The sequence below is a fragment of the Amia ocellicauda genome, chromosome 1 (genome assembly GCF_036373705.1).
Source record: "Amia ocellicauda isolate fAmiCal2 chromosome 1, fAmiCal2.hap1, whole genome shotgun sequence".
Taxonomy (NCBI): domain Eukaryota; kingdom Metazoa; phylum Chordata; class Actinopteri; order Amiiformes; family Amiidae; genus Amia; species Amia ocellicauda.
This window is the reverse complement of record NC_089850.1, coordinates 8,992,424-9,013,242: the sequence shown is the minus strand read 5'-3', so window position 1 is coordinate 9,013,242 and position 20,819 is coordinate 8,992,424. Positions and strand designations below refer to the sequence as shown.

The 20,819-nt window shown below is 42.4% G+C and overlaps 1 protein-coding gene across 1 annotated transcript; it reads right to left on the bottom strand.

Annotated features, from left to right (window-relative positions):
* Positions 1-5,505: 5,505 nt before the first annotated feature.
* Positions 5,506-12,933, bottom strand: LOC136733820 (uncharacterized). The gene is made up of 16 exons (XM_066697925.1): positions 12,276-12,933; positions 11,577-11,645; positions 10,653-10,817; positions 10,355-10,473; positions 9,906-10,107; positions 9,572-9,693; positions 9,165-9,264; positions 8,916-9,038; positions 8,133-8,296; positions 7,744-7,841; positions 7,440-7,567; positions 7,133-7,313; positions 6,722-6,863; positions 6,200-6,275; positions 5,831-5,933; positions 5,506-5,633 (listed from the first exon to the last, which is right to left on the bottom strand). Exons 1-15 carry the CDS (start codon positions 12,931-12,933, stop codon positions 5,836-5,838), a joined length of 2,445 nt encoding a protein of 814 aa, XP_066554022.1. The 3' UTR covers positions 5,506-5,633; positions 5,831-5,835.
* Between the last annotated feature and the right edge of the window lie 7,886 nt (positions 12,934-20,819).

Here is a 20,819-nt window from a genome sequence, read left to right as displayed (position 1 = left end):
GTACTGAAGGATTTGTGTTGCAGAAAGCACTGCATGTTAAATGGAGTGTAATTTTATTTGCTGTCTAATGTAAAACCTGAATGACTCCCTTTTTGTACAAGTATGAAGGATCTTTGCTTTACCCCCTGGCTATGAAAAGATTTTCCATAATTTCCCTTTTGCTAGTCTGGGCCAAAGTCCCTTAGTAAAGCTTGGCACCTCATTTCCATTTCTCACTGGCTTGGTTTTGTCACTCATCTCTGGACACATGCTGTCTTGAGGTGTGCATCACTCTGTAAGTGAAAGCGTTAGTTTATACCTCAGCTTTTCATTGGATGTGTGCGTTTCATTAATGAATATCATCTGAAGGATATGTCACTGAGATGGCTTGATACGTAGGAATGGGATACATCTCTCTAGTTGGGGTTAACTGAAAAAGCAGCTGCAGATCAGATTTTCCCAATATCTGTCAAGCACTAGTCCTCTAGAAGTGTCGCTCTCACAGGATGCACTGCTGCACTATCATTGATAATTACATGATCATGTTTTGTTAGCGTCTGGTTCAGAGTGTTGTATTGTTGAATAGTTTCGCAAGCCCAATTTTGACTGGACCGTGGCGATGGCTGGTAGTTCAGCGTTCTGGTGCTGAGACGATAAAGGCGGTCGCTTGGCCTACTGGATGTAACACTGGAGAGATGCTACATTACTTATGTTAGCTAGTAGTCTGCGATTCAGTTACTTCACTTAAGTTGCCATTGTACACCGATCAGCCATAACATTATGACCACCTGCCTAAAATTGTGTAGGTCCCCCTTTTGCTGCCAAAACAGCTCCGACCCATCGAGGCATGGACGCCACTAGACCTCTGAAGGTGTGCTGTGGTATCTGGCACCAAGACGTTAGCAGCAGATCCTTTAAGTCCTGTAAGTTGCGAGGTGGGGCCTCCATGGATTGGACTTGTTTGTCCAGCACATCCCACAGGTGCTCAATTGGATTGAGATCTGGGGAATTTGGAGGCCATGTCAACACCTTGAACTTGTTGTTGTGTTCCTCAAACCATTCCTGAACCATTTTTGCTTTGTGGCAGGGTGCATTATCCTGCTGAAAGAGGCCAATGCCATCAGGGCACCCTGACTGGTCTGCGGCTACGCAGCCCCATACGCAACAAACTGCGATGCACTGTGTGTTCTGACACCTTTCTATCAGAACCAGAATTCACTTTTTCAGCAATTTGAGCTACAGTAGCTCGTCTGTTGGATCGGACTACACGGGCCAGCCTTCGCTCCCCACGTGCATCAATGAGCCTTGGCCGCCCATGACCCTGTCGCCGGTTCACCGCTTTTCCTTCCTTGGACCACTTTTGATAGATACTGACCACTGCAGACCGGGAACACCCCACAAGAGCTGCAGTTTTGGAGATGCTCTGACCCAGTCATCTAGCCATCACAATTTGGCCCTTGTCAAAGTCGCTCAGATCCTTACGTTTGCCCATTTTTCCTGCTTCTAGCACATCAACTTTGAGGACAAAATGTTCACTTGCTGCCTAATATATCCCACCCACTGACAGGTGCCATGATAACGAGATTATCAGTGTTATTCACTTCACCTGTCAGTGGTCATAATGTTATGGCTGATTGGTGTATGTTGTATTGTTTACAAAAATCAACCATTTTAAAGACAGAGAAAGAATTAGAACATAAGAAAGTTTACAAACGAGAGGAGGCCATTTGACCCATCATGCTCGTTTGGTGTCCATTAATAACTAAGTGATCCAAGGATCCTATCCAGTCTATTTTTAAATGTTCCCAAATTTTCAGCATCTACTACATTGCTGGGGAGTTTGTTCCAGATTGTTTTGAATGCCTTGTAGCCCAATTTCCATTTGTGTCCCTGCTGATCTGGAAAAGCTCCTCTGGTTTAATGTGGTCGATGCCCTTCATGATTTTGAAGACTTCGATCAAGTCCCCGTGTAGTCTCCTCTGTTCCAGTGTGAAAAGGTTCAGTCCCTCAGTCTCTCTGAGTAGGACATTCCCTTCAGACCTGGAATAAGTCTGATTGCTTTCCTCTGAACTGCCTCTAGAGCAGCGATATCTTGTTCTCAATTCTACACTATTGACAATATACCCTAACATTCTGTTAGCCTTTTTTATTGCTTCCCCACATTGTTTGGATGGAGAAAGTGAGGAGTCCACATAGACTCCTAGGTCTTTCTCATGTGTTACTTCATCTAATTCTATTCCTCCCATAGTGTAATTATAGTGGATATTTGTGTTACCTGCATGTAATACCTTGCACTTGCCCATATTGAATTTCATCTGCCAGGTGTCGGCCCACAACTGAATATTCAAAGTCCCTTTTGAATAGCCTGTGCTGCCGAGATTGTATCTGCTGAGCCACCTATTTTAGTATCATCGGCAAATTTGACAAGTTTGCTAACTATCCCAGAGTCCAGATCATTAATATAGATTAGACAAAGCAAAGGCCCTAGTACTGATCCCTGTGGAACTCCACTAACAACCTCACTCCAGTTAGAAGCGACTCCTCTAATCGACACCCTCTGTTTCCTAGACATCAACCAGTTCATAATCTATCGACTTACATTACCCTGAATACCTACAGCTTCCAATTTGAGGATCAGTCTTTGGTGTGGAACCTTATCAAAACCTTTTTGACAATCTAAGTATATCATATCATATGCTTTCACATGATCTACATGATCCCAACAAAAAACACTATAAGCATAACAGATCATAGAAATATGCAATATATTGATTTATTTTGTTTATTGTTTGAAGTTCTTGAACACAAAACACTAAGAGGAGAAGAAAGAGAGTGTCTCTTCTCCGCTGCTGACCCCTCTCTGACAGACTCCAAGAGCAGGGAGGATGAATGCTGGACCAGCAGCCCTGGTACTGATTTGTGCTTCTTCTAGACCTTTAGTTCCTCTTATTCTGATATTTTTCACCATATTTTCTCTCACACACACACAATATTCATGTAATATAGTGCCAGGCCAACACTACACCTCACAGAAGCCCTGGAAGGCGAATTCATGCCAAGGAAGCACCTAACACAAATGATGCTTCTGATTTGCCAGCTTCCTGCCTAAAAGCAGGAAGTTGGAAACCTTTGTTGTGGAGAGAACAAACTGGCTAATGAACTTTCGACTACGCTTTTGGATTGTGATTTGGACTTGGTTGGTGTATTGTCCGTTTCTGTCTTTTTGATTATCTGTATGGTTAGAGCAGGGCCTGTTTTCACTGTAGTCAGACTCAATAAGGAGTTAGGGTTTTGTTTGGCCCTGTAAATAAACCTGCACTTATTTCACCATATATCTCCCTGTACCTGTCTATTTACTGAGGCCCCAACTATTTCCAGATCACAGTATCTTGGCAGCCCCACCATGGACACTACACATCAGAAATATATGGTTCCCTTTGCTGTTGTTGCAAATATGTCAAAACTAAAAATAAATATTTATAAGAAAAACAATCAATAGAAAAGGCTAGGGAACATTACAACCCCAACCAAAGGGGGGAGAAAAAAAAAAAATCACTTCTGTCCTATGAAAAGACATGCACAGACTACACTAAATTGTTTTGAGTATCATTTCACATTGGTTGACATGTCAAATCTCAGATTTTTCTGCAGAATAAAGAACTAGGTAATTGCATGTTATAGGCTTCCTCTTGCTAGATTAAATTCATATTATGGCCACTACTCCTTGATTGCATGGTAAAATAAGAGGCAATACTTAGCAAACCCAATCATGACTAATCAGATTTCCTGAATTAAAGATCAATTGTCAATTTTATGCTAAATGTTTAATCTGGATTCGAGTGTTTACACACCTACAGGTGCCAAACTTAAGTTAATTTACTTTGCATTGGTCAAGCCTAGTAAATGTTTCAACAAAAAAGGATTGGGAACTTCAATGGTCCATTTCACACCACCAGCACCCACAGTGGAGACTTGCAGAGCCCACAGAAGTGCCATTGTGCAACTGCACATCTTTAAACCTTGTGAGCTAACCAGAATCACTGTGCTCACCTTGCAAAGATGCATAAGCATCACTAGAAATTAAAGACATATGGGAGCTTATTGGGCTAAACATGATCACTTCAACATTACAGAAGCCAACAAAATACTATTCAATTTGTCATTCACAGCTTCCCAACCTAGGACACAATTATAATCAAATCCATTAATGCCATTTCCATCATATAATCTTTTGAATGTATGACAGGTTTCATTCAGCACCTGAACTTATTGAAAACTGAAGTGCATTTCACACTGGTAATGTTTTGATAAAGAATGTGGTAATTGTATTGTCAAAGCATATGGCAAATAACATGATTTAACTGGTCAATGGAAATAATGGATTTGCAAGAAAACATCAGGACTACACACTTTGCACTTCAAACTCCAAAAAAAAAAAAAAAAACCTGAATCACAACTTGCATCATGCTCAAATTTAAATCATGAGATACAAAAAGGGACAGTTTCTCTGAAACCAGCAGGTTGTCTTGTCTTAAAACAATTTCACCTGTATTCTGCCACTCCCTTTCATCAGACATCTTTGAAAGACATTTTAAATGACAGCATTATCTTCAGAAGTGCACATTTCTTCCCTCCCCCTCCCCAATTACTTCATATTAGGAACAAGACCTCTGTGGGCATAATCTACATAAATTGTCACAGCATTAGAGGATGAAAGGAGTACCAACCATCCAGATTGACCTTGTAATGTTCAACACAATCAGAATCAATCATTCAGCCCTTTAGAGAAACTCAGGCTGGTGGCTAGATCTTTACTATCCACATTGATCTTATATTGCTGGAGTGGTACAGGGTTTCCAGAGTCCTCCATGTGGTTATGATATAGAAAAAAAAAATGGAAATTTGTTAATTCAATCACAGACACTAAGAGGACAGTTAAATATTAGATCAAGGGATAAACAGTACCATCTCCTTACAGGCACTTTTTTTTAACTAAGCAGTTTGGAGTATGTATAGCAGACATGGTTCAGATGGTGAACCTTTCAAGTTACTAAAATGATAGAAGGGAGCCACACACACACACACACACACACACACACACACACACACACAATCCTGTTAGGAACTGTAACAAGTTCCCCTTTAACCCCATGACTTCCTCAGACCAAGACGTACTTCCTCTGGGGATGTCCCTAAAACAATTACATTAAATGTATGTTATTAAAGGAATGGCAAGATTACATCTGCCAAAAGGTAGGCTTACATTTTATATAGTAAATTTGTTACAGGAAACACATGACAAGCTCTTGTAATATTTGGCCATCAGGCAAATTAGACTTCAGCATCAGTGCACAAACCTCTGCCAATTCAATGTCCCCAGTTCAGAAGGCTAACTTTGAAATTGTCCTTTTCAACCAGAAAGGCTTTTACTTTCCAGCACAGGCATTGGAGATTCCAGGTCTATTTGATTAACAAGCACATTGCACAATTATGGAAACTGCAATTCAAACTCACTCAAATTCAAAGTCAGATTTACCATTTATTAAAAAAAAAAAAAAAATGCTTTACAGCAAATCACATCCAGTTGCATTGCTGGTCATCAGGAAGCTGGAGGTCATGCCAAGACCAGGACAGCAATAGGTTCCACTGCAGCCCTGAGGGGAGAACACATGCTAGAACAGGCTATTGCAGAAATCCAAGCAAAACCTGTTCACCATCTGCCCTCAAATCCAGGTGCATTTGGCAACAGGATTGAAACCCACTGTGCAGAGAAAGGGGAAGGATGCAATGCTGGTTTGCATTGACGCATGGTCTGCCCTAAATTTGCAGGAGTGCTCCAGTGCATACTTACTGGAGTCACAGTGCTGGGAGTCCTGCAGATCTCTTGGCCTTTCCTGGGCAAGGCTTCCTTGTACAGCGCTTGTCAACATTGGGGTCCTCAACTACTGGGAGCTCTGGAATACAGGAGGGACATCTTGGGCACAATTCCTGGTAAGGGAATCCACCCACCTCAGCTGGCAATTCTTGCATTAAAAAGGATGTTCCCCCTCAATACCAAGCTGGGATCAAGTCCCGGTGGAATTGGTAAGCACACCAGTTGCACGATTTGAAGTGGATCTCTTCCAGACTCCAAAAACCAATAACCTCAATACACCAAGCCTTTAACCATGTTCACTAGAATAAAGGGAAGTGCAGTCCTTTGCACAGGTCCATCACTTACTGCGCCCATCAAAGCATCCTTCCACACACTTCTTGGCTGATGGGGAGCAGACTTCCGTGGAGCACATGAAGTAGATCTACAGAGGGGCAGAAGTCTTACTTATTCAGTTTGGACACTCCATTCATCCAGGAGTTGCAAACATCCCATAAATACATTCTGCAATACAAGTCCTCAGTCTATCAAGAGTCCGTGCTCATTTACAACCTACAACTGCAGTGGCCAAGCATAGGTTTTGTGAACCCCAAATCTAATTAGCTTGATATGGTACCTTTCCATCAATTACCCAAGGCAATGAAGTAGAGTCAAATCCTTAACAGCCAAGGACTATTTCAGGCTTGGGTGCAATGACTATTCAAAGAGTAGAGAAATCCAGTGCGGCTTGAAGGGTGACCCTTTAAACCGGTTCGATTTGGGTTCTCCTGCACAAACCTGACCAGCAGCCTTCCATTTATGTTGCAAGAATACTGAGGTTTAATGTGTGAGGACTGTGTAGGAAGCAAGTCAGCACACATGGCCCCTCACCTCCTCATTGAGGTAGCGGTGAGTCACATGGTCCATGAACTGGAAGGTGCGGATCTCAAAGCGACGGTGGTGTTTGGGCAGTTGCTGCTTGTGGTTGACATGCAGGGTGGAGGTGTGACCATAGTCCAGAGGGTTGGGGCAGCTGGGGGGAAAAAAGAAAATTCAATAATTTATTGGTTACAAAGAGCAATGCTTCAGATGTGCAATAAAAGGCCATTGAAGCATTGATAGCATGGTTAGGTTGCCATCCAAAGAACTGCTGTAGCAGTCATGCATGCTGTGTGTCCTGGTTAGAGCATGCAAGCCCCTCTTCTGTGAAAGATCTTGGTACCACTAGGGAAGCTACATCCAATTTAGTCATTACAGGAATGCATTAACAGTTCTAGGGTCAATCCCTGTTCTAGAACTCACCCTTCATAGACCAACACCCAGACAGCCTGTGCAGAGCGGGGGTAGGCAACACAGTAGTGCACCAGCAGCACCAGGCTGGGGTCAGGGACATTCAGCAGCTGCACCTCCAAGAAGACAGGCCTGCCCAGCAAGAGCCGCAGGGGCCGGTGGTACTGAGGGTAAAACCGGCTGTAGGTGTCATCTGGGGAAGACAGCAGTTTGAAAAAAGCTTTGACAAGGAGGAACAATGTACAACCAAGAAAAGGGGTTATCCGTACCAAGTTAACTTGGTATCCTTGCCATCTAGTATTAAGAAGCTCATGCTCACCCGTGGCAATCCTGAGTCGCACCCCAAACACTCCATGGGACAGAATTGCATTGGGAAGGGAAGGGTTTTTCACCAGGTATCCAGTGCTGGCCAAGTTCCCCTCTGCATAGCGACACTCCACCAGTAGCCTGCATACAGAAAAGGCTGCAGCTGTACAAGAGGGCTTTCACACAAGGCTACTGTAGAGCTCAACAGGGAGGTCTGCCTCAGTTAGTACAGGGACATTAGGCTTTGGATTCATGGCATGTAGAGCACACCTGCTTGTCCACAAGGAAGAGACAGATGGCATACCCAGTATTCTTACCTGAAGGGACTGTCCCTAGTAATGACTCCATAGTTCAGGCTATTGAGTCTGGCCAAGGCAATTACTTCAGCCAGGTAGATGGTAGTCTCCCCAACCACCTAAGAACACAAGGTAATTGCCAGCAACACAAATCCTCAAATGGATGACAAGCATTTTATTGAATAGCTCCTTGCTAGACCTACGTGGAGTACAACAGCCTCTTATCCAGCCCCTGCCATTTTAATTGCTTCTAGGGCATTTGGCATTTTAGTTTAACTTCAATTACATGATCAATTTGGACTCGTTTCAACTGGCTAAAACATTCCAGAGATTACACTGCATTCAAACAAGCTAGCTCAGATTAAAGTTGAATATTTTAAACCACAGAAGACCCCAGTAGCATTACTCACAAATGCATGGGTTCCACAGCCAGTCACAGGGAACTTGAAGACTGCGAAGTCTGCGGTGCAGATGACTGGGGTGCAGGACTTGTTGCCAGCAATCACCAAGGAGGCAGGGTTCACAGTGATGGTACGATGGACCACAAAGACAAAGTGCCTGTCAGCAGTGCATTCTGGGAGAGGGGAAGTGCAGAGAAGACCATGATTTTTAAATGCATATCTACTGAATTACAGACATTCCAACGGTCAAATGGGTCAAAGTAGCTTGCCGGCAACACTAATGAATTCCATTTAGCCAGGCCTTTACCTTCCAAAAGGTCAGCCTTGCTCGCAGCTTAGCTGTAGACCTGCCAAGGCCATTCATTTGATGGGTTTCACATTTTAAAATTGTAATTACTCTGCAGTTGACGATTAGTTACTGTAAACCCATTTCCAGTTCAGTCCATGTAATAGTGGACAAGTTTGTTTTAGCCTAGACACAACTACACCTTTCCATTTGCATAGTTTTATATAATCAGATTATACCAACACTTCTAGATTTCACCCATGCACTTTAGGTCAATTGCTACATCAACCACATCAATATTGTGGTACTCATTTATACCATCAGTGGCATGTAGAATGTACACGTCACTCAAAATGATAAAATCTGAACCAGTTGCACTTTGCAATCTGCCTGCTCGGACCAATTCTTTTAGTTTTATCCAGCCAAAACCCCTGAACTACGAGGTCAATCAAATGGCTTGATAAAGTAATTTTAGCAAGAAAGCTAAAATGGCATGACAAACCTACCTTCCAGAGGATAGTAGCAGTGGGCAGTGTCCAAGTCTACACAGCAACCCTTGGCACGGCAGGCTTTGGAGCCTATTCTCTTGGGACCACAAGATACCTGCTGTCTCTTGGGGATCTGGCATCCTGCAGAGTACAGAGAGCATCCAATTAAGCAAACATTTCTGAAGGAATCAGTGCCAAGAGGTACAAGCCCCCCCCCATCCAGATCCTTGCATTAATTATCCTTTTGGATCAGTGATAAGGACTTACCTTGCTTTGGCACAAGTCGTTTATAAGGGCATGATACCTGGATCTCTGCTCGTTCTCCCCCACTAGTCACATAAACCACCTGGATAATGTACCTCTTCTCCTGCAAGGAGAGTAGGGAGCTACATTAAAGCCAAGGATGTGGGTATAAGCAGGAGGCAGCCTTTAAAATCCATTGAGGAAGGTAGATCAAACTCATTTTGGATCCGATTTGGATCCAATTTGAAAACTCAATAGCATTTCTGGTATTAAAGTGTAAACCTTCGATAAGTATTCCTAGAAGCAAAGACATCGAGATCATGCACCACTGAAGTCACACCCTAAACCTGACGCACCAATTTTCTTGGTGCTAGTCAAGTCAAGACCCAAGGCAGGTCAAGTGCCAAGTTGCACTTAAATGCAGTGCTTACCACAAGCTTTACATCACAGGCAGTGTATGGGATGGTAAGCATGTTCTTGCCATCCTTCTTCACCAAGGCATAGCCACAGAACTTGGGGGTCTGGAGTACAGGGACCAAGGTTTTGGAGGAGTCTATAGAGACGGAAGGAATTTAGAACACCTGCTCAAATGAGTGAACTAATGAGCATTTTGAATTTGACCAAGTCTAAAGAGACATCATTTTGCTCAGGGTTATTCACCCTTCAACTCAAGCTTTAGTAGATGGACTCATGGTGAACTGCATGCATACAAAGTTGATAGGGTTGGTAATCCTCCCACTGCTGAAGTACAAACCCAGCTCTCACCCAAGATTTTCACAGCCGATAGGGGACCAGCAGGTAGCTGCACAGTCATGCACACATCACTGCAGGAGATGGACAGGCCTTTGGGAGGGACTGCCGTTGGAGTGGTGGTCACTGGGCATGACACTGTGACCACAAATGGCCTCTTCAGGACCCGGTCATAGTATTGGAGGGTCAGCGCTTCATGGAGTTCATTGTCTTTCTGCTGTTCAAGGATTAGAAGCCAACAGGGTCAAGTGTTATCATGGTAAGACTTAAAGGGTGACCAGCAACCAATCTCACAAGGCATCGCATGGCCTTAGGGTCATGCATGCCCATTGGAGTCCATGAGAACATCAGGGGGAAAGCAGGTATCATTGGAAAGCAGAACCGTCAGGGAAAGGGGGTCCAAGTCCAAGTAGTTTAGTTGAAATGTTGCAACATTCCAGCATTCAGAAAGCAGTGGGACTTACCAAATTCCATACATAACAGCCCTCGAAGGATGCAATCAGCACCAGGCTGCTGTTGCTTCGCCTCACTGTGTGCTTACAAGACCTGGGGAGCTTCAGAACTGGGAGTAGTCTCCTTCCAGCTGCAATGGGGTACACAATGGAATTACACTAGGACAGGAAGAAGCTTAAAGGCTCCTTAGCCTACACCAAGTAACATGCAACACTAGTAAGCAGCATCTCCCCTCCCAAGCATTTAAAGTAATAATTATGCAGACCTGGTTCAATCAAGTTACATTTGATCTCAGTCACTGAATGTCACCTTTCTGCAGGAAGATCCGAGTGTAACGCTGCAAGGAGAACTGGATCAACATGCTGCCATTCCCACAAGCAACACTTGGCTCTGGAACTTGAGTCATGTTCTCTCCCTCAGGCTCAGAGTCTGAACCTTCAGCATCTGGGAGGACACCAGCATTGGCCTCATCACCTGAGACATGGAGTTCAGCACTTTGTCCATTAATCCCACACCATGTGGTTTAACTTAACCATGCCTAAGCTTAGCCCTTGAAGAAAGGCAGAGAAGATGCTCCACTACAAAAGCCATGTATAATCCAACAAGGTTCCAGTTTACATACAGAAGCTGCACTACACTTATTGCTTCATATTGTAGCCAAGCAGCAGATTAGCAGCCAAACTACTAATCCTGGTGGCAAGGAAAGCTGGGGGCTCATACTTTCATTATTTGGTCCAATGTCATGAAGTATAGTCTCTACTCAAGTATTTGAAAATTAATTCTATTAAATACTGCAAGGGGACTGTTCTACTGCATTCCTTTAAGGTTCTCCATACAAGAAATAATTCAATTTTTCTCCACGGTTGCATTTGCGAGTTCTCTATACAATAAAAAGTGGGTTATCAAAAAAATGTATCACCATGTCCCACTAACCAGTCCACCTTCCATAGTACTATCATCACTAGGCCATCAGCACTGAATAAGATGGGCTTCAATGAGTTAGTTAAACCAATGCACTGCATAAGGGCATATCTGCAAAAAGTGCTAGGGCTGTCACATCTGATTCTAGACCCACAAAGACATCCGCACCAATACTACAAACTAGGTCCTGTTGTAGGACAAGGGCTTCCCTACATCATGAGCAGGGTTAGTCACAGCAAAGCCAGGGTAGAGGTACAGACAGGGGGCAAATGCCTAAGCAGTCCAGGAGAACAAGAACTCTGCCAATCCTACCTTGCTCATTTAAATGCAGGTCAGAGCCAGCCTCCTCATCCTCCAAGGAGGCATCATTCATCTCATTATCTGGGGGACAGAACACTGCAGATCTTATTTGGTCCACTTTATAATGCCATCTGTCATTCCAGGCACCATTGGCCTATAATCATGTTACATCTACTAAATGTCAGCTACCATACATGGCAAATGTTAACCAACGGTCAGTTTATATACATTAGTTGACACGATCACACGTACTTTGAACTGCAAGTTTGCACTATTTAAAAGCTATACCTTTGGGGTGTTATGCCGAAAGCCCAGGGCATGACTGGGCCTTCACAATTCTGAACACCCAGATCATGACAAACATCAATACATTTGCAATACAGGGTTTTACATAATGTATATAGATGCAATACAATTGAACAGTACTGGCCCATAACATGTTATGGCCCTTCAAAAGTTCAGCCATACATTTAAATTCTACAAAAGTGGATGGCTTGTGGTACAGGAGAACGGTTATACATGCATTCCCATAGCCAATTATATGCATTGGCCATTTTCAGACATCATAACCCCACATGTAAATGTGGTTCTTAAATTTTGGGCACATTGAATCAATACCCCTCTAACAATACCTGGCCTCCTCCATTGAAGCCCCATTTCACATTATATTTTCTTTGCTTCACCTGGAAGTGCCTTTACTGGAGAGCTTACCATGGTGAGAAACTGCAACATGAGGAGCAACAGCCTCAGTCTCCCTGAGCAGCAGAATGCTCGCCACACCATCTCTTGGTAAAGTGGACGGATCAAGCCAATCTGAACCTACATCCTCAGAGTCAGCCCCCTCCAAATCACCATTTTGAATCACATCCTTTAGACCCACTCGAAGGTCAGAGTCTTTACCCCAGTAACCATCAGCTTGACTAAGAACATTAGCCACTTTTATAGGATTAGAACCATCAGGATCAAGATCAGCATCCTCATTGATGTAGAAGGCATTAGGGGCAACATTTCTGTTCACCATGTTACCCCAGTTAGACACTGCTACAGGATCTTGTAGAGACTCCCATGCTTCCTCATGGTCGTGTGCCAAGTCATGCCAAGCCATGTTACTTTCATCACCATCTACACCTGACTGTGGAGGAAAATTATCAATTTTAACATCATCTCCATGAGATCGGTGAAGATCCAGAGGAGTGTATTCATCCCAGAGTAACCCATCGTCATCAGGTCCTGGGATTCTCTTCACTCTGCCATGCAAGTCATCCTCAGTTTCAAACAGATCTTCACTCTCTAGCTGAGCATTTAACAACCCACAGAAGACCCATGTTGCCAGCAAAACCCACACTTGCTTTCCTTCACTCCACAACATTATGAACAGCAAACTGCCAGAAAGTCAATAAGGGCTTGCTACCTCTAGTAGGTTTATATACTGATGTACTTATTCTGATTATGGAAAGGTCTTTGCAAACAACGGTGCTCCATTCACCCAGCCAATCAGCGATCCTCCATCACCCAGCCAATCAGCTGCCTCAGCCGTTAATTGGCAGCATTCTCACGCACTCATTATGAATGGGCATTTTCTTCTGTTGCGTTGTCAGTCTGTATGATTGCCTGGCTGGCTGACAACATGGACTGCTGTGTACCCTATTCATTCAAGTCGTAAGACACCACGGAGCTAATTCACAGTAATAACCCAAAACACGTATATAAGGCAGCAAAACTCTCAAAACAATACAAGAAGAATAACAATAAACCGGCCATGAATTATGAATTCTCTATATATTTTCATGTATGTATTCATGGTTACTTAGTCTATGTTTCTGCACAATAAGCTTAAGAGTCATAACACTACAAAACGGGACTAAAAAACACAACGGATTGTCATTGAGCAGCCCTCACGTTGTTCTCTGAATATTCATGTTTTCGGGGTCCTGTGCACAGATTTTCGCAGATATGCGCAGAACTGCAGACTCCTCCTCTCCCATTGGTGGAGCTGCGCAGATCCGGACGAGATGTTAGTGTTATGATGAGGGTTGATGCTGCGGTGCGGCGCTGTGGGAGCAGGAGGAAGAGGACAAACGGTGAGTCTGTGCTGTTGATTCATTGTGTCCGCTATGGATGTGTTTGTGGGACACGAGGGGGGAAAGCATGTTGTTTAGCGCATCTGCTGTATCAAAAGGAGAAATGGCCATGTTGAAATGTTGAAAAACATAACACAGTTGGCAAGAGAAAGCTAAATTCTCAAAAATAAATAAATGATGCCTTTGATTTGTAGAGTACATTTGTGCACATTCATATTCACTGTAGATATAACTGCATTGTTTTTGTCTTAAAACATAAGTGCCACACAATGTATATTAATCTTCCAGTTTTAGTTATTTTACAAAATGTAAAAGCAGTAGATATTAAGTAAATATACGTTGAAAAGAAAAACAAGGCACATTGGTAATGATTGAGTGCAAGTGCAAACAAAACACAAAACAGTATGGAATGGTTACTGCTTGTGTGTAACAGCAGGGCAATGAGGGAATCTGTGGGACTTTGTTTAAATCTGCTTTAGCATTATAATCCTCAAACTGAATGCGTGACGAAATGTGATTCATAAATTGTACTGCACTGTATCAATACTGCAAACATTGAAATGATGTATGGATTGTATGATGTACTTTAATTCTTTAATGTTGTGACATGCTTTGGCATGGTGTTCCACTATATACATTTAAAATGTATGCATTTCATTTGAATGAGGATTAAAGATTCTCATTGTCCAAAATAAAAAGGGACATGTTCCAAAAACGATCGAGGTAGTGAAGTGCTATTACTTTTGCTTTTTATATTTGTAAATTGACAATAATCTGTGAGCAGAAATGGAACCTGCATATTTATAAGATTTTTGGGGAAGAATATGTGCCTCGCTTCATTCAGCTTCATACTCTGCAGCAGACTGGAGCTGCACTTGCTCTCCAGACTACAGAGGGATAAGGGGCTGGGTTCAAGGTGGGGGGAGGTTGGCAGTGGATTCAGGTGGGTGGGTGGGATGGTTCTATATGTCCATAGTTTTTAGATTTTTCTGTATTGCTTAATAACTTCATTACAACAAGAAATGTACATATATTTTGGTTAATAAAAATGCTGTTCATCCTCTGTATGAACTTTTATATCCCTAATTTATTATTGGCACCCTTTGGCACTTAGCAAAGTATACAAACCAGACTTTGGGCACTCCATTCAAAAAAGATTCACCATCCCTGCACTACATACTGAGATGCGCATACACTACATACTGAAATGCATACATTATATACTGAGATGCATACACTATAGTGTATGTCTTCTTCACTGCCCTGGCTCCCCATTTCTTTCTTCGGCTGCAGTCGCGGCACGGACTTTATTTTGTGCTGGACCAGGGTCGGTAACCTGCAGCTCCCAACAGATATATATATATATATATATTTTGTCAACATACATTTTAGTTTTGTTGTTGTTGTATGCTAATTAAAAGAGAGAACATAAGGCAATGGATTCATGTAGGTAATTAAATTATGTCTTGTACGATGTACATGTTATTTTCACAGCCCACAACAAACGCATTGAGACACTCATTTATATTCATTTTTTATTACTACACAAGTAATACCACTTGTAAACGTATGCAGTAATTTAATTTCTGACAGCTTTTCACAATGATCACACACACAGGTGAAGCAATAACAGAAACTTTTAACTTTAAAGGAGATTATAATGGTCAATTATTTGCCACCTGAATGCACACTCAACCACTTTTGTGACTCCATTGTGTATTTACTGTCACTAGGGAAGTGGTTACCATTTTTTCCAAGGGGCACAGTTTTTTACAGCCACTGGAAACTTTGGTGACGCCCCTGTAAATCAGGCAGGAGTTCTCCAAAAATGCCCAAACTTTGATTGCTAGTGTGTCCTCCTCCAACCTGCATACACAACCACTTCTGTGATTCTGGTGTGTATTTGCTTGCAATATGTAAGGGGTCACCATTTTCAAAGCCACTGGAAAATTTGGTGACTCCCCTGTCAATCATTTTTTTCAATTACTATTCAGATACAGCCACTTTCTTGATGTAATATAAATAAACTATCCACATAACTTGTACTACTTTATGATTATAAAACTCTACTTTAACAGTTTGCAGAGGATGTGCTTGGAGGCAGAACAAGCAACTTTTCCCCATAAAGGGAGTCCATCACCATGATTCAGAAGCCTTCATGTAGAAGAATCAGTTATATAGGGACAGTATGAGAAAGTTAATACCGATGGCAGTGATAATGAATCTGTAATATATTGCACAAATTAATTTGGGGGCCAGTTCATGAAGCAGCCTTTAAATGTTAGGTTTAGCTCAAATTCTCCACCCAATCCTCGCAATTCTACATGCATCGAAGCGCCTAGTAGAAGAAAATGAAAGCGCTGCTTTATCCTATGCATTCCCGGCCCCCCAGAAGCTGGCATTCGCTTGCTTCAGCCTTACATCTTGCAGCTTCCAGGTGCCGCACACGGCATGCTTTAGCCCGCCAGCTCAGCGTCTCCAGAAGCCGATTTACCCTTGTTTAAGCCTTATGTTTCACAGCTTCCAGGTGTGCAAATGGCATGCTTTAGCCCATGGGCTCCACTCTTCCAAAAGCCACTATTCACTTGCTTTAGCCTTATTCTCTCATTTCCGTATACAGTACTGCATTTTGTCGCTTCATTTGATCCCACAGAGAGGAAAATGGATAGGCTACATTTTAAACACGTGATGTCTTGAAGGAGCCTTTATTTATATATTTGTGTATTTATTTGTGTTTTTTTTATGTAGTGTATTTAAGACAACAAATAAAATGAGAACAGGTTCATATAGCCTGTATTGTGCTCTGTATGGAAGCTATATCCGCTGCCTCCAGAAGCTGCAATACAGCTGCTTCAGCCTTATTTCACTCAGTTGCCACGTGCCACACACTACGTTTTAACGCTCTGGCTCTGCGCCTCAAAAAGCCGATATGCCCTTGTTTAAGCCTTGCATCTCGCAGCTGTTGACTGTTGCTCCTCGTGTTACAGTTTCTCACAATGGTAACTGTGATGTCATCGCTGATCTGCCAATCAGGGGAGAGATAGAGAAGGAGGGAGAGACAGAGAATGCCTGTGCTCTCTGATGTCATAGCTGACTTGGCTACTATGGGTTAATGAGAGAGAGGAGTAAGTGGAGACACAGAGGGAAATATAAAATGATATTACTGATATACGGGATTCATTTTCTCTTTTTGAATATATGTTTGTATGTATGTATGTATTGATGTATATAGGTATTCATTCCCATCATTAACAGAGTACATTTCCATTCAGTTTATATTGTTACTTGTCTATTTCTGAGGAGGGGTGTTGGTGCGAAGCCTCTTTAATTCTTGGGTTGAAAAATGCAACACAGACCTGCCTGCCAGCCAGCCAGCCAGCCTGACTGACTGACTGACTGAGCATATCAATGCTGGTCACTGTGATGTCATCGCTGTTCTGCCAATCAGGGGAGGTATAGAGAAGGATGGAGAGACAGAGAATGCATGTGCTCTGTGATGTCATAGCTGACTTGGCTACTATGGGTGACAAATAAGTGGAGACACAGAAGGAAATATAGAATTATATTGTTGATATACAGGATTTATTTTCTCTTATTTTACCCATCATTAACAGAGTACATTTCCATTCAGTTTATAATGTTACTCATCTGTTTCTGAGGAGGGGTGTTGCTGCGAACCCTCTTGAATTCTTGGGTTGAAGAATGCAGCACAGACCTGCCTCCCTGCCTGCCAGCCAGCCTGACTGACTGACTGAATGAGCATATCAATGCTGATCACTGTGATGTCATAGCTGATCTGCCAATTAGGTGAGAGAGAGGGAGGGAGATACAGAGAATGCCTGTGCTCTGTGATGTCATAGCTGACTCAGCTACATTGGGTGAATGAGAGTGAGGATTGATTGCAGAGAGAGATGGAAATAAAGAATTATATTACTGATATTCAGAATTTATTTTTCTCTGTGTAAACATGTATGTATGTATGTATGTATGTATGTATGTATGTATGTATGTATGTATTGATGTATATATGTATTCATTCCCATTATTAACAGAGTACATTTCCATTCAGTTTGTTGTTACTCGTCTAATTCTGAGGAGGAGTGTTGCTGCGAACCCTCTTTCATTCTTGTGTTGAAAAATGCAGGACAGACTTGCCTCCCTGCCTGCCAGCCAGCCTGATTTTCTGACTGATTGACTGAGCATAGTATTGCTGGTCACTGTAATGTGATTGCTGTTCTGCGAATCAGGCGAGGGAGTGAGAGAAAAGGAGGGAGAGACAGAGAATGCCTGTGCTCTGTGATGTCATAGCTGACATGGCCAATATTGATTTATGACAGAGAGGAGTATGTGGAGACACAGAAGGAAATATGAAATTATTTTACCGATATACGGATTTCATTTTTTGTTTTTGAATGTATGTTTGTATGTATGTATGTTTGTATGTACATATGCATGTACAGTATATATGTACTCATTGCCATCATTAACAGTGTACATTTCCATTCAGTTTATATTGTTACTCGTCTAATTCTAAGGAGGGGTGTTGCTGCGAACCCTCTTTAATTCTTGTGTGGAAAAATGCAGGACAGACATGCCTCCCTGCCTGCCAGCCAGCCTGACTGACTGAGCATATCAATGCTGGTCACTGTGATGTCATCGCTGTTCTGCCAATCAGGGGAGGTATAGAGAAGGATGGAGAGACAGAGAATGCATGTGCTCTGTGATGTCATAGCTGACTTGGCTACTATGGGTGACAAATAAGTGGAGACAGAAGGAAATATAGAATTATATTCTTGATATACAGGATTTATTTTCTCTTATTTTACCCATCATTAACAGAGTACATTTCCATTCAGTTTATATTGTTACTCATCTGTTTCTGAGGAGGGGTGTTGCTGCAAACCCTCTTGAATTCTTGGGTTAAAAATCAGATACCTGCCTCCCAGCCTGCAAACCAGCCTGCCAGCCAGCCTGACTTACTGACTGACTGACTGAGCATATCAATGCTGGTCACTGTGATGTCATTGCTGTCCTGCCAATCAGGTGAGAGAGAGGGAGGGAGATACAGAGAATGTCTGTGCTGTTTGATGTCATAGCTGACTTGGCTACTATGGGTGAATGAGAAAGGAGTAACTGGAGAAAGATTATTATTATTATTAGATTTCTTAGCAGACACTCTTATTCAGGATGACTTACAATTGTTACAAGATATCACATTTTATTTTTACATTTACCCATTTATATAGCTGGGCATTTACCTTTAAAGTACCTTGCTCAAGGGTACAACAGCAGTGCCCCCACCTGGGATTGAACCCACAGCTCTCTGCTCCAGAGTACAGAGCCCTAAATATTCATTTTTGGTCATATTACTGTAAGATATCCATTTGTCCCTGTTGAGTGCATGTCCACCCTATTATGTGTACTTGGTTAACAAGGTGGACTTTTTGAGCTAAAATAAGCAACTATGCTCCCAGTGTTCGCAATGAAGCTAGGAGAATGGCTGCCACTTGAAAAGGAATTTTGCATTGCTTGACCAATTATGTTTTGAAATTATGAAATTAAATTATCATCTTTTGTATTTTTGCATAACAGGGTTAACATTATGCTTTCCCACATCAAATCACCAACATATAATGATGAAAATGTAATCATATTTGTTGTGATCTGGGACTGGAGGGGGTGGGGGGAGTCATGTGGGGTATGTATGTATGTGTTCAGGGGGTATGTTCCTGTTATGCTTATGTAACGGTGGTGTTTAGTTACTTCCGGGGGTCAGTGGTCCTGTGCCATGATTTTGGGAGCCAGTCACGGGGTACAAACTAATAAATAGGGATGCCTCGGTTTCCACGGAGCAGTGGGAGAAGGAGATTGAGACTAGGGAGTATAGTAGAGTTTGAGTGAATCATTCAGTCAGCAAAGTCCTTTTCCAGCCTGAAAAGCCTGTTCACAAATAAAGTTCTTGTTTGTTTGCGTCCTGCGCCTCCTTCGTTATTTCTGCACAGCGTGGTGAAACAACGAGAGCCAGAAAAGCAGTGCTCATTACAGTATGAAATCTAGATACCAGGTTTACCACAGTTGTTTTCCCTCCAAGGACATAATTTCCCATTTGTGATTTAATTGCAGAAAAGTGATATTTTCTTAAAGTGCCCGTAACCACAATGTAACAGGGTGGACAGTGACTTTGAGGATGTACATAAGGATAAGGATGTCTTATAAAAAAAAATCAGAATTTACCATTAAAAAACTGTACATAAGATAACATTTAATGAAATTAGAAACTATTTTGACAAATGTATAATTGTATTCCTAATTATTCTTGTTGAAGTTGATTGAGCAGCACTTTGCAAAATTGCCTTCCTCCAAATTTACTTGGAAATCTGTCATTATGCGTCTATTACTAGGAAGGGAAACACACATAAGGATCCATTTGAAATTTGAACTAGAGCATATTTTACATAACATTGAGAATGATTCATATTGAGGACAGAAAAATAACACTTTAGTGATATTGACCCTTCTGCCATTTTTCATTTTTCAGCCAACTGTAGAAGACCATTAAATGTGATGCTTTAAAAGAACAAAAAAAATTATGAAGATCAGAATTGTGCTTGGCTTATGGATCAATAGGCGCGATTATACATTGTACACGCTCAGCAATATGATCAAATCCATAGCATTTGATTCTCGCAGTGGAAATGTCAACCAGTTCTTTGCCAATTGAGGCCTTGTGTTGTTTAATGCCTAGTTTGTGCCTGTTCTGCCAGATGTCTCTCAGATTGATGTGTATTGTAGCTCCAGTAAGAGGCTATAGAAGTCCATGACTCACCAGCCTGTCTTTGTGCAAGGGCTGTATTTCTCAATCATGCCAGTCAACCGTCCGCCACATAACCAGGCAATCCATCTCTGCGCTGTAGCATATCCAGTGGCTGATCAATGAGAGACAACCTCAGAGCTCAGCCCAGCCCACTCCTGGGACTCCAAACTAGAGCAGATGAGGATGCTCCTGAGGAGCTCCTGCGTGGCATCTTTGATGAAGGTGGTGTTGGGGGGGCCGTCCTCCCCTGTGGACACAGAACACAGTTCAAGCATGTCCGCATCCAGTGTGAATTCACAAGCTCTGTCACTAGGCAAAGTACAGTGGGGGTTCACGAGTCTCATTCACGTCCGCTCAGCG